Below are 14,442 nucleotides of genomic sequence, written 5' to 3'. Positions count from 1 at the left end.
ACAAAGAGTGTGTCGGCATAGCTCGGAGGAATCTGCTCGCCCATCATTCGTTATTACAGACTCGAGAGGTTTCTTGTTCGAGGAGAACGTAATCACTCAACAAAGCCTGCAGACTACTAAGTTTCCCGGTGAGTGATGCTCGTACCCTAACATACATAACTGGCTCGATCATTATAGAAATGTGGATGCTGGATATATATCCATACAATTTACGAAGAAAATAACTTCAGAAAATGATATGAGAAAGAATCGAACGTCCTAAAAGAGATTGCAGATCAACTACTTCAACCTTCCGATTAAACCTCATCTACAAAAGAGGAGGTCGTTCCTGCTTCTGAGGAACAACCGCTGATAGGAACCATCAGCTTCGTTGGTGAATCCAGGAAGAGATATGAATTGGATCACGAGACACAACCCATATCTGAAATTTTATGTGAAGTTATTTTCAAACCTCAATGTGATATGGCATATTTCAGCACTCCATGTGGCAGCGGTCGACGGTCATGACAGTGCTAATAAAAGATCTCCAGGACAATCACCTGCCCTCGTACTATTCGACACCGAACAAGTCGGCGCTGCATACCGCAGAGCCATTCTAGAAAGCTCGAAACGATACTACACGACACTTGTCTATACAGGTTAGTCGATGCTTACACGTAAGATACAAGCCAATTGCCCGAGGAGTCGGCAACCATTCACGGACCATGTATGACCGATCCTCGTTCGCAGGTATAAAAGCCACCCTCCTGACCAACGTCAATGAGAGAGACCTCTAGCACTCAACTCTCCCCCAACTCCACTCGACATTAACTTAAACTTTAGAAGGGTCGAGTAAGGAAATCGTTGACGAAAAAGCAAGTAACTCGTCGAGAGGAGAAGACTACCCTCGAGAGATGAGACTCGAACTCAACCCGACCTCACGCTTACTTCTACTATCTAAGCATTTGCGTGGACAACCTTATGCATTAAAGGATTGGACTGACAGTGTTGACATCTCGACACAGTGTAATGACTTTCCTGCACGAGCATGCATCCAGTGATGCCTTGATGAACATAGTGGCCGAAAGAGTTGCCCAAGCTGAAGGTATGCCGGACATAATAGGAGGGACCGATTAGAGGAGAACCCAGGCTCTACGGATAACTCGACCGAAGGAGAACGATGCGAAGGTTTATATGGTGTTCTCAAGTAGTGCGATAAAGAAATGAAACGAGGAAACCCAGCAAGAAAAAGGACCAGACTTACATAGGAAGAAAATGATCAATTTGGAGCAAATTCCAGTCAACTGAAGAAGGAAATACAACAAAAAGTAGATTATATTATTTTCACATCTTTGTTTGATCCACAACGTAATGTTGAAATTAAACTTATTCAAGTGTCATAAAGAGATTAATTTTATCAAAAAAAATATTCATTATATCAAGAAAAAAAATATATATATCAAATGTCTATAAAAAGACAACAATCAATAATCACTCCGGAGGCCATGCATGGCATGAGCACTCAACAATGAAACATCTTACATGATATCTAAAGATAATATTTTTGTTATTCTTATGTAACCAATAATAATTATAAAACTAAGCGTATAAGACGGTCTTCTCATGTATCTAAAGTTAATCTTTCTATGTGCGTTTTGTATACATTAAACCAAATCTAGATATTCAAACTTTTTACATATTTTTTTTCCTACAATAAATAAAAAATTATTTAGTGGCCAAAGAGACTTTGTCAGATGTACACCATACATAGTTTTTCTACCTACATTGAAAATATATGACAACACTTGAAATCAATTTTGTCAGGTCAGATCGAAGATAAATGATGATCGACTAAATCATCAATCATGATTACTTTAAATCTAATGAGTATACATACATGAAGAAATATCTTATTTTGACAAGTAATTATCTTCTAGAGATATCAATTATAATAATGGCAATAATAAGGTGAGGCACAAATCTCATCCCATCTCAAATCTTGCTTATAAAAATGCATAAACCAACAAATATCATGCAATTATGAGAGCACCAGTGCAACTCAGCATCATAAAGATGAAAAGTAGCACAAAGAAGAAACAAAATACTAATGTCATATTTTATTTATAATAATGAAAATAAAAAATTAATAAAAAGAAAAAGAAGAGAGAGAAAGTAAAAAAAAAATGAAGATTACATGAAAATATTACATGAGAGATAATAAAATTAAACCCCAGTCATCTTGTCATATGATAGTCCTCTAATTTATGAAAGAGGGTTAACTTCCTGATTCCATGTGGCTCAATTACATCATAATGATTTGGACTAGTTCTCTTTCTTTTCATGTATATATTATAAGTTCATGAATTTGAAGAATGGCAATGGATGTATGTGAAACTTTGTAGGGCATATCCTTGTTTGGTAAGACCTCAACATCCCTAATCCAAAGGAAAGTGTCCTAAATGTCAACAACAATGGATTAGTAGTAATCTTCCAAATGTTTTGTCTGTATCAAACACTGCAAATTTATTTAAGGATCATGCCTCTTCATGATGCTTACATATGTCCTATGAGAACTATATGCTAGAAAACATGTGTTCAAAACTGTGATGCTTACTTATGTGTGAGAGTGGAAAGAGGGACAAAGAACATTCTTGACTCTTGTTATTGAGAAATGAAAACATGTATGAACTTTTCTAATAAGCCAGCATAAAGCCTTTAGTTGCAATTGGTCACTATAAATTTCCAAGAAAGTAAGTTTGACATTAAAAAAACAACATTTGACCAAAGCCAAAATCAGATGCAGAGAATGTAGACTTTATCTAACTCAAAATTATAGGCACAAGATTTCTCTACCTCAGTCTAATTTGGAAGCTTACTAGGGGAAAAATATCATATAATTTTTTATATAATAATATCATAATCTAATTTTTGGAAAAAAAATAAGATACAAATTATTAATCAAAGAACTAAATAAAATTTAGGTTTTGGAGATCATTCTCCAACTACACTGCTGATGATGATGATGATGATGATGATGATGATGATGATGATGATGATGATGATGATGATAATAATAATAATATAATATAAATATTATAATATAAATTTATGATTAAAAATAGAAATAACAAAAATAAAAAGTTACCGTCCTATATGTTTTCGATAAAATTAAATACAAAAATTGATCAATAACCAATTTTTAAATAACTAATTCCTACAATTAGTTTGGTCACTGATTATTAAAATTTGACATTTTAATTCAAAAACATTTTTAATGATAGCAAAGCTCTAAACTAACATGTTATATCTCATAAAGAATTAATACCATAAAATTAACAAAAATATTTTCCAAGCCAAATAGAAATTCATTGTTACCACTTATAAATTTTATCTTATCTAATTCCATATCAAGTAACCATCCATGCACTCATTTGATTCTACTTACCCTACTACAAATGTGATTAAAATATATTCTAATCTAACTTGAATAAGTCTAATAAATATAAATATCTGAAAAAACTTGATCATGTGTCATATGCAAAAGACAACAAATAAGTATTTTTTGAACTCGATGAGCTATTCATATATCCAAATTAATTCTTCAAATATTGATTTTTTTTTGTATGTATCTTTATATATTTATTTTCAAAGAATACATATTATATTGGTGGCATTGTGTCACGGACTTAGTTGGTTTTGCCTAAGTCGTGCGGCACCCTTGCGTGTCCATCCGCAAAGGTCAACCTCCCCGAAGCCTCCCATTGTCCCTTAGGACCAACAAAAAAGAGAACGAGTTAGAGAGAACGTCTCAATCGGGATCCACAAGCAAACATCTCCGAAAAACACTTTATAGACAATGCAAATTACAAACAGACCTTACAAGTTCTGAACCGTTGCACAACAAAGGGTAAAATGGTCCATTATAGATCGAAAATCTCACCCACGTGTCCACATGACACAACCTTTATTTACAAGCTTAAAGAGACCACCAACCCAATTAAAATGGGACTATTAGTCCTCTTGTCAATTAAAATGTACAAGGCATGAACATACCAAAAGACACGGACATACATAAGCATTACATCAAACTATCCTGTTTAGAAGTTTGTTCGTGACAGTTGAGTGGCTAAGGTGGAATAGAGATGGGAATCATCATCATGTTCATTCACTGTGTAAGATCGGAGCTCCATCGTTTTCCCATGGCATGTTTCGTAGGACGTCATCCATGTGGAGTCATTGGAATCATGCATGACCATGTGGAATTGTCACCATCATGTCCATAAGCTTTCAGAAAACATTAATTAAGAGCACTTCAATTGTGATTGTTTGTTTTTTGGGTGGGTGAGTGAGGAGGACTCTCTTCCACCGTAAAGAATTGATGAAACCAGCTAATTAATGTTCCATCTATCATCGTTGGTGTCCGCATTCCTATGTGGAGAGGACACTCCATCTTCTTAGCCTAAAGTGGAGAGAGGATTCTCTCATCCATCCATGATGTGTTCATAAGGGATACCACAAATAACCTTAAGAGTAGGACAGATAACCGAGGAATAATGTGTAGGCAACCACAAACTTTGAAGAACTCTTAGCTCTGCCACTACAAATAACATGTTTCCAACCACTGAAAGCATTTTATCACAGGATTTCAAGTCCAAACTTGTCTATTGGATATTATTTTTCTATCATGGAAATGACTCTTAAGTTTGATACCAAGGAGTTATATTAAGTTTATTTTTTTATTTAATTTATATTATCATAGACGATTTACTAGCCGAAATGATTGTTCGAACAACATCCCAACTCATAGGTTACTCGAAGCTATTCACTTAGCTTTATGTTATATGAGAGATTCCAAAATGCTATGATGACCCGACTATTTTGTTGATAATTTTTTTTGTTTTATTAGGGACATCATCAATTTTTTCCTTTAAAAAAGAAAAGAAAAGAGAAAGACTTGATTATAATGTTAATTTAATAACTATTTTTTAATGAAATCATTATTAGATTGAATGGTTTAAGAACGAGTAAGTGGAAAGTAATTGGGATGGTATCCTCTCCACGCTCGTGGCTCTATAAAGAAGCATCATGTGACTTCGATCCATGGCGTACGAGGTTAGAGGCTCATGGAGAAGAAGCGGCAGGAGGCGGAGGCGGAAGCGAAGCCAGCAGCGGCGAGGCTGCAATGCAACAAGGGGAAGGCTTGCAGATTCAAGAGGAGCTGCTTCAGCAAGGAGGAGGACGCCATCTCCTCCGCCATCCTCCTCTTAGCTTGTGTCGTTTGTGCTCCTCGCTTCCACGTAGCATCCACCCCCTCCCGTTAACCTCTTTCCTCAGACAACTCCATGTCTTGGAGTAGCTATGTATATCAAGCACCTTAATGTACAGTATCCGAGACTATTGTGTGAGAATCCGAAACGAGAAGAGAAACTTGCTTCTTTCTGATCTGCAGACCGCGCTGTTTTGACATGGAATGGCTGTGGTGGATTCAACGTCCTGAGCAGCGGATCTATTGTTTCTCTGATCATTTCAATCTAACACTTCAACAGAATAAGGTAGCAGCAGATGATCCAACTCCTTTCTCCGCAATTCCAATGCCCTTAGACATCCTCTCTCCGAGCGTAATCTTGATGGTTTCTGTTGGTCCTGAAAAATTCGTATCACGAATATAACTCCAGTAGGCCAGCCGGAAAGCGTATGACGTTGAAGGACTTCGTCCCGGCCGGAGGTGGCGGAAACGTCAGCGTTGAAGAAGCTGATGACAAAGAGAAAGCCAAGGTTTATTATAAGGGTAAGGGAAAGGTGGTGGGTGTCTCGAGAAGGCAGCCTGCCGTTCCGGGACGACGTGCGCGCTCTAGTGGAGTTATCGTCGGAGGCAGAAGAGGAGTGGAGGTTCGCACATTTCAGACAAAGAATGGAGCAGCTCAGTTCTACTCATCCACCTCCGATGGAGACACGAATCTGCGTTTTGATGCATTACGTTACATGAAATCCACTCCAAAGAGGGGTTGACTTTTCTCCCTCCATGTTTTCTGCGTTGACTAACACATTTCGTATCAATTTCTGCTGCATTCAACATGCAAATTGTAGCATTACATGAGATCAATACAAATGCTGTGCTGTGAGATGTTGCTATTCAACACATACATACATTATGGCAATGAATAAATCCATGAATAAATCTTTTTGATGACTTTTCATGTCATACCAATCCTTTCACACCCTTTATATGTGACGGACACCTAACAACAAGAATGCTTTTTGTTGGTGACATCCATTTCAATATCAAGCCACTCAAAAACTTGTTCGAGTTGACATCTTCTTAGTGACTTCCGACATTTTTAGCAAGCCATTAAGAACTACAAACAACTCTGGTTTCCTTATTTTCTTCTGTTTGATCCATCGAAAATTAACTTGGAAAATACTAATTCAGAGAGTGCGTATTAATCCATACATATAATATTTGTAGTATCAATGGATTTTAGTAGAAAAAATATGCACATTAAACAACTCTCTCTCTCTCTCTCTCTCTCTCTCTCTCTCTCTCTCTAACTATTTATTTTCTTTTCTTCAAAACGAACATTGTGGTATTTTTGTAGACCTCTCAGTTAAGAAGGGGATGTAGTATCCCTTGTCTATGGTTAACCATGCTCTTGTTATATAAAAGTTGATATGATATTTCTTAATCTTATCATACAAAAATGGATTTGATATTCTCTAATTTTTGTGATGTAATATCCCTTGATTTGTATACATCCTAAAATTCCTTGGGTTTTCAATTTTTCCATAAAGGTTTCTTCTTTTTGTCCTTTAGCCTAAAAAATATGACATCCAATCTTGCATTGATGGGTGCACAAAGTGAATTAAATCAGTCATAATATTTTTATATAGGTTTTCAGTATTTATTTTAAGATGACACCCTACTCACAAATATAAAGATTAAGTTTTTACATTCGATAAGTTAATTTATATTATATTTTGAGTCATTATTCAACGATTACAGTGTTTTTCTAGGTTTATATAAAAGTCATTTTTTTCATGTTTTTGTTTCTAATTCCAAAACTCTAAAATATTTTATGAAACTATAATAAACATAACAATATTAATAATTAGTGTTTGTGAAATTTTGAATTAATTAAATTGATTACAATATCTTTAGTTCAATAATAATAAAAAAAATATTATGTTAATTATATATTATCTTTTGTAATTAGTTATCTTTAATATTCTAATTCTTCTATCTTCAAAAGTTATATTGAGATCCAACAAAACCTCTCTTTTGATTTTTTAATTCTGTGAAATTAATTTTTAGATTTTAATGTTTCACATTCGTAAGTATAGATATCTCAATATCACTTTCGAAAGTGTAAGGACCGAAATACTATAGGTAGTTAATTACAGAAGATAATCTATAATTAGTTTAAAAATATTACATCTAATTTGATTTATAAATTGTTGAAATATACTATCACCCAATCGGTTAATTGGTACAATCTACTTGAGTTTCAGTGGTCAACTTAAAAAGAACAAAGATGTCGTCACCCAAACCATTCACATACAACAATTTCATGACTTGAAATTGTATAATTATCATCATTCAATCACTAGTTTAGATTCTGATTCTTACCTATTATTTTACTTCAAGATCGTCGTCATGTCATCAGTGTCATGTGGTAGCTACATCAACAATGAACTTGTTCCAAGTTTCGGACAAAAGACCAACTGTCCTTGTTGAAATCATCACCAGGTTTACCGATCTAATCCTGTTCTATGTTGACCTTCCCCTCGATGAATGGATGGATTGCCGATGTTCTAATCCCATCACTATATATAGTATTTGGCCGGCGGCATCCCCAACCCAATGTAAAATAGTCCGAAACATAGTGTCCTGCCGACTCTATTTTCAAATCATGCTTCGATTCATCAGCAAATTAATTGTATGTTGTGAAGGTGTTTTTTAATATATTCATACAAATATTAAGATCAGATTTTATATTAAACACTATTGTCTATACTTATATGTTTTCATCATCATAGTGAACTATAATTGGATATTTATATTTTTATTTTATTTTTATTTTTTTACAAAGTTAATTGATGAAGACGACGTTCGATCTCGACACCATGCTATTTTGATATCTTCAAAATTATAAGAACATCAATCTATGATAAATCATATTTTCTGTCTAAATCTAAGAGGTATTTTTCTGTGAAAAATCTAAAATATATATATATATATATATATATATATATATATATATATATATATATTTTTTTTTTTCCCTAGCAATCGCCGTATATTCCAATGAATGAACATGAAGTCCACATCTCAGTCTTTCATATATTGATACTGTTATGCGATCTTGCTTCATTCCATCGTCCCACTCTTCCTTCTCCACCATACTGAGTTCATCTGAGGTTTAGCCATGGATACAGAACCTCTTTCACTCCCCGAGGCCCATGGCAGCAGCTACAACAACAACAAGGTATATATGTAGGATTGGATAACCTTTCTCCTATGTTACCTATGCCTCATCTTCTTCTTGTCTTTCTTCCTTCACAGAGAATAGAATGAATGTGTCATGATCAAAGCATTCTTGTAAGCTTTCATGACTGCTGCAAATCACAAATCGCCATATATTCCAATGAAAGAAACATGAAGTCCATCCACGTCTCAGTCTTTCGTGTATCGATGCTGTTATCCAATCTTGCTTCATTCCATCATCCCACTCTTCCTTCTCCACCTCTACTCCACCGTAGTGTGTTCACCTGAGGTTTATCCATGGATACAGAACCTCTTTCACTCCCCGAGGCCCATAGCAGCAGCTACAACAACAAGGTATATATGTAGGATTGGATAACCTTTCTCCTATGTGACCTATGCCTCATCTTCTTCTTTCTTCCTTCACAGAGAATAGAACGAATGTGTCATGATCCAAGCATTCTTGCCGAACTGCTTCCTTTACAATTTATTATCTTTGATAACACGCAGACAGCGCAGGAGAAGTCTATTGATGATTGGCTCCCGATCACATCATCAAGGAATGCCAAGTGGTGGTACTCAGCCTTCCACAATGTGACGGCCATGGTTGGAGCTGGTGTTCTTAGCTTACCGTATGCCATGTCTGAACTCGGATGGTAACTTCTAAATTGGAATCTTCATAAGGAATCTAAACATTCTATTAACTTAGATAATTTTATTTTGATTGATTTATTTTTGCATCTCTCTTCTAATAGAATCTAAACATTCTATTAACCTTTTCCGTCATTGTCTAACATATGCACATATTCTCTTGAAATAAATAGGGCTCCGGGAATTGTAGTGCTCGTGGTGTCATGGATCATCACACTGTACACTCTGTGGCAGATGGTGGAGATGCATGAAATGGTGCCCGGGAAACGCTTCGACCGCTACCACGAGCTCGGCCAGCATGCCTTCGGCGACAAGCTCGGCCTGTGGATCGTGGTGCCGCAGCAGCTGGTAGTGGATGTCGGCGTCGACATCGTCTACATGGTCACCGGCGGCAAATCCCTCAAGAAGTTCCACGAACTCGTCTGCCCCGACTGCACACCCATCAAGCAGACCTACTTCATCATCATCTTCGCCTCCGTCCACTTGGTCCTGTCCCAGCTCCCCAACTTCAACTCCATCTCCGGTGTCTCCTTGGCCGCAGCCGTCATGTCCCTCAGGTCCTTCGCCTGCACCGCGCCGCGGGCTACCGTCAGGTCCTTCCTCTTCTTCTTCTTCTTTGGCTGATCGTTTATGTCGATCGTCTCCAGCTACTCCACCATCGCCTGGGGAGCTTCGGCGGACAAGGGGAAGCAGGCGGACGTGGAGTACGGCTACAGGGCTTCGAGCACGGCGGGGACCGTCTTCAACTTCTTGAGCGCGCTGGGGAACGTCGCCTTCGCCTACGCGGGGCACAACGTGGTGTTGGAGATCCAAGCCACCATCCCTTCCACGCCGGAGAAGCCGTCGAAGAAGCCGATGTGGAAGGGCGTCATCGTCGCCTACATCGTGGTGGCTCTCTGCTACTTCCCGGTGGCTTTGGTTGGGTACTGGGCGTTCGGCAACGCTGTGAAGGACAACATCCTTATCACCTTGAATAAGCCCCGATGGTTGATCGCCATGGCCAACATGTTCGTCGTCGTTCACGTCATTGGAAGCTATCAGGTACGAAGCTTTTTTTTGCACTACGTTCCTAGAAATATTCACACATTTAAGTTGCATAAATTATGTTGTGATAACTAATTTAAATTTGATGGAGACATATATTGAATCCTATGCTAACCATGTAAGCTTTTGGAATTTATGATCGCCCAATTGAATCTATCATCCATGCAGATCTATGCCATGCCGGTCTTTGATATGATGGAGACAGTGCTCGTCAAGAAACTTCATTTCCCACCCGGCCTAACCCTTCGTTTGATTGCACGAACAGTTTACGTTGGTAATTCATATTCTTCAACTCACATTTCCTCTGCTCTTTAGGCACAAAAAAACCCATTTCTAATTCTGTTCTTTTGCGTGATTTCATATGCAGCATTCACAATGTTCATTGCCATAACCTTCCCCTTCTTTGGAGGACTACTCGGATTCGTCGGAGGCTTCGCATTCGCCCCCACCACGTACTTTGTGAGCATTCCATTCCTCTCCTCTCCTTTCCTTCTCGGACTATAAACATCGATGTCTTCTTCTCTATTATAAATGGGTTTGAATCCTTCACAGCTTCCTTGCACAATCTGGCTTGCCATCTACAAGCCAAGAAGGTTTAGCTTCTCTTGGATCACAAACTGGGTAATAATCAAACACAACTCACCTACTTCATCTCTTCTCTTCATAATCTCATGAATTCCCACCCCCTTCCTTTCAGATCTGCATCATCCTGGGGATTATGTTGATGATTTTGTCTCCTATTGGTGGACTGAGGCAGATCATTCTCGAGGCCCAGGACTACAGTTTCTATTCATAGACTGCTATATACGAAGTTAGAATATAAATGGAACATCAGAAACAGTATACTTCCTATATCATAGAAATAAATAATGGAGCTTCTCAGAAGTCTATCAACTCTTTGTTTGCTTTAATATTATCAAATGCGATGAACCATCATCAATCTTTAGCTTATGCATAAACTGATTGTGTGTAAATAATTTCTTAGGTGTTTTTTCTTTTTCTTTTTATGGATGGTCCGACACAGGCATAGTCATCTGTCACCAAGAAACATATGCTATGAGTCACCGGTGATTCTACTGCGGTTACCCGGATCCACATCGACAAATCATCCACAATAGCTTTTGGGGTCAGATCAGCATGCTCCCATCTCGGGCATGAACCAAGTCTGGTCGTCCCCAACATCACATTCGAAGATGGCCTTTGAGCATAACAAAGAACTATATAATTGATAGCCACACGAGACACCAAAAGTTCTTCAACACGCACAATGACAATTCTTCCAAAGTATCTATTTTCATGTCTTTTTTATCCCATGTCAAAGCCTTCTAGTCCCAACTTTGTCCACATAAGTTGAGTTGCCTTTGTCCCTTCGTCAATTGCTTCATCAAGATAAGGTACGTGTGCCTCGAAGTTTCCTTCAACTTTAACACCATGCAAAATGAGTTTGCTCTATTAGAATGAGAGACCCATGGAACAATATGATCTCGCTCTTGTCTCTGCAAAAGTTTATGTTCTTGACCTCTATCCAGGAAAAGCTTTGAACTTCTACTCTATGTTCCATCTTCTATGTTGACTCTTTTCATGCGACTTAGGCACTTCACCAAGTTCCACCTAAGTTGCTTTGCTACTCTATTGGTATTAAGTTGATGGTGACCCTCGCACCTACCATTTCATGAGTCAGCCCTCCATTGAATCCGATCTTCACATCGACTTTAAGTGTATCTTCATTCAGTATTACCTTGAATTACTCCCCCACTTGATCTCGCAACACGTCCACTAACACATCACCTCATACGAGATTATGCAACGATTCTTTATTGCTAGCTCGGTTTATTGAGCTTTATTGGGCTATTGTCTTGAGGTACACTTTATCAACATATGTGGTTCGTTACACATGGTTCTCCCTCTAAAAAATTAAGACTTGTCTCTCTTAGATATTTGTCGAATTGGAGTAACTTTTCTTCTTGTATCCTTCTCTCTGAAAGTTTCAAAGACCACCATCAACTTGGACTACTCCACCTAGCTGAATAAATTATGCAATGTTTCCCCCTCGTAAACACGCTTGTTAAATTATAACTCTTCGCTAATACAACCCCCATCATATCCCTCAAGGCCTAGTAACATGTTGAATTTGCTATACACTTTAGCCTCATACGGATATTTCCTTCCCATGCAGAAAATAAAGTTTTAATGCTCCATGAAATCAAGTTTTAATCACCTTAGTTAAGATGACCACGGACGGTCCATTGTCCGCATATAAGCCTTTACATAAGTACTGAATTCTTCGAGTTAGTAATTTTCCTCACTTTTGTGAGCTTTGCACAACTCTTTCGAACGTCAAGTAACACATCCCTCATTGCATGGTCTCATCCTCTGCCAAACGCTCTGCTTACCTTGAGCACCGTCAAGTTTGGTTGTCAACATTAAACCATAGCTCGAACTTAGCCATCACAACCATTATGTGCTATGCATTCTTTCCAACTCACTTGCCTTTGTGGTGCCTCTCACGCGAAGACTTGGTCATTCATCTAATGTCAATCTCGGATATCCACTCTTCTAAGTGACTCCTTTCTCTACGTCTCTATGCTCATTTTCTTCAAATAATCATACATGCTGGCTACCCTCAAAGCAGTCCTGTTAGGTCCTCCATATTTGTATGTCAAGTGTTTCTATGTGTGCTTGTCCCGCTCCGATACCATCTATCATGGACTTAGCTGGTTTTGTCTAAGTCGTATGACACCTTTGTGTGTCCGTCCGCAAAAGGGTCAATCTCCCTGAAACCTCTTATGGTCCCTTAAGAACCAACAAAAGAGAAGACATGTTAAATAAAGTGTTTAACTCGAGATCAAACAAGCAGTCATTTCAACAAACACTTGATAGGCAATGCAAATAAAAAATATAGAATTCGAAGGCTCTGAACAATTGCATGGCAAAAGGTCTAAGATAGTCCGTCATAGCCAAAAATCCCCATAAGTGCCTATATGACACTACTATGAATCAAAACAGCGAACTAGCCCTAAACACTACCCCAAAGGCCCATCTAATCATATGCCACCCGGATAGCTCCTGGGTGCTATGCTGGTTGACACTCCACACCACGTTACAGAGCTAGAAAACCCCCAAACCATCGAATCTAGTTATTCACTAAATTGCACGAACAGCTTATGTTAGTAATGTCTGCTTGATTTTGGCCATATCAGTATTTCTATTTTATTTGCATACTAATATCTGCTAACTGTTTTTTCAGCATTTACAATGTTCATTGCTATAACCTTTCCCTTCTTCAGTGCACTACTTCGGATTTTTTTGGGAGGTTTTGCTTTTGCCCCAACAACATTGCGAGCTCAATTAACTCATGAACAATTCTTTTTCTTTTTTCATTCAGCAGACAATTGTCTCTGACCAATCATTGAAAGCATTCATGAACCCAACTTATTGCATTTGAGTGCTGTGCAAAATTCACCAAATGGATCTCATGAATTATTATGCAGCTTCCTTGCATAACGTGGCTTTCCATGTACAATCCAAGAAGGTTCGGCATGCCTTGGATGATTAATTGGGTAAGTGAGTTCCCTTAAATCTATTGCATCTGAAGCGCATTTTATAAAATTATGCTGATCTTTTTGCACTCTTCAGATCTGCATCATACTTGGAGTAACACTGATGATTTTGGCTCAAATTGGTGGATTAAGGAAACTCATTATTCAAGCCAAGACTTACCAATTTTACTCATGATTTACTGGTCCAAATAAAAGTAGAAAATTGAAGTTTTAGAGTCACAAGAGTGACGATAACCACAACAAATAGTCCAAGACAAAACTGTGCCTGCTTGGTGCAAAAGTGCCTCACGTTTGATGCATAGTTCCTTAATTTGATACTTTAAAGAAATTATATATATATAAATAGATTGGAGAAGGTATCATCAATCTGTCCCTTAGTTTTTTCTGTGGAAAAAACTGCTAACTCATGTTTATTTGTGTCATAGTTTGACACAAGTTTTTGCTCTTGTCTGTCGAACTATCAATTGACGTACTATCTTGGATATTTTCTTAAAAGTAATGCCTTCTCAGGAAGGATGGAAGACTTGTTGCACAATGAGGCTTTGGAGCAGAAGATAGAGGTTCCATGGCCAATAAATAAAAGAAATCAGAAAAATAGTTCCATCTCTAATGATTTTGTGGCATTGAACATGACTTTTGTGTTTCTTCTCAGTAATTATTGCTAGAACTTAAGACTTCCGAAACTGCAGATCTTTTGGTAGATTATTAGTATTTTTCCTGGTATATTGA

General features: G+C 37.7%; 1 protein-coding gene across 1 annotated transcript; it reads left to right on the top strand.

The window, feature by feature from the left end:
• Positions 1–8,965: 8,965 nt before the first annotated feature.
• On the top strand, positions 8,966–11,079 carry LOC103994400 (lysine histidine transporter 1-like). The gene is made up of 7 exons (XM_009414721.3): positions 8,966–9,114; positions 9,283–9,666; positions 9,757–10,150; positions 10,322–10,427; positions 10,521–10,612; positions 10,706–10,774; positions 10,851–11,079. The coding sequence occupies exons 1-7, from the start codon at positions 9,062–9,064 to the stop codon at positions 10,947–10,949; spliced, it is 1,197 nt and encodes a 398-aa protein (XP_009412996.3). The 5' UTR covers positions 8,966–9,061; the 3' UTR covers positions 10,950–11,079.
• Positions 11,080–14,442: the final 3,363 nt, after the last annotated feature.

Source organism: Musa acuminata, chromosome BXJ2-8 (assembly GCF_036884655.1).
Source record: "Musa acuminata AAA Group cultivar baxijiao chromosome BXJ2-8, Cavendish_Baxijiao_AAA, whole genome shotgun sequence".
Classification (NCBI taxonomy): Eukaryota; Viridiplantae; Streptophyta; class Magnoliopsida; order Zingiberales; family Musaceae; genus Musa; species Musa acuminata.
The sequence above is the reverse complement of the archived record's forward strand: the minus strand, read 5'-3'. Positions and strand labels throughout refer to the sequence as shown.

Bases quoted from the DNA above. Each gene is read 5' to 3' on its own strand.
- LOC103994400 (XM_009414721.3), top strand. From the start codon at position 9,062: ATGGTTGGAGCTGGTGTTCTTAGCTTACCGTATGCCATGTCTGAACTC. The intron at 9,115-9,282 runs GTAACTTCTAAA...TGAAATAAATAG, and splicing joins GCCATGTCTGAACTCGGATG to GGCTCCGGGAATTGTAGTGC. The intron at 10,613-10,705 runs GTGAGCATTCCA...AATCCTTCACAG, and splicing joins TCGCCCCCACCACGTACTTT to CTTCCTTGCACAATCTGGCT.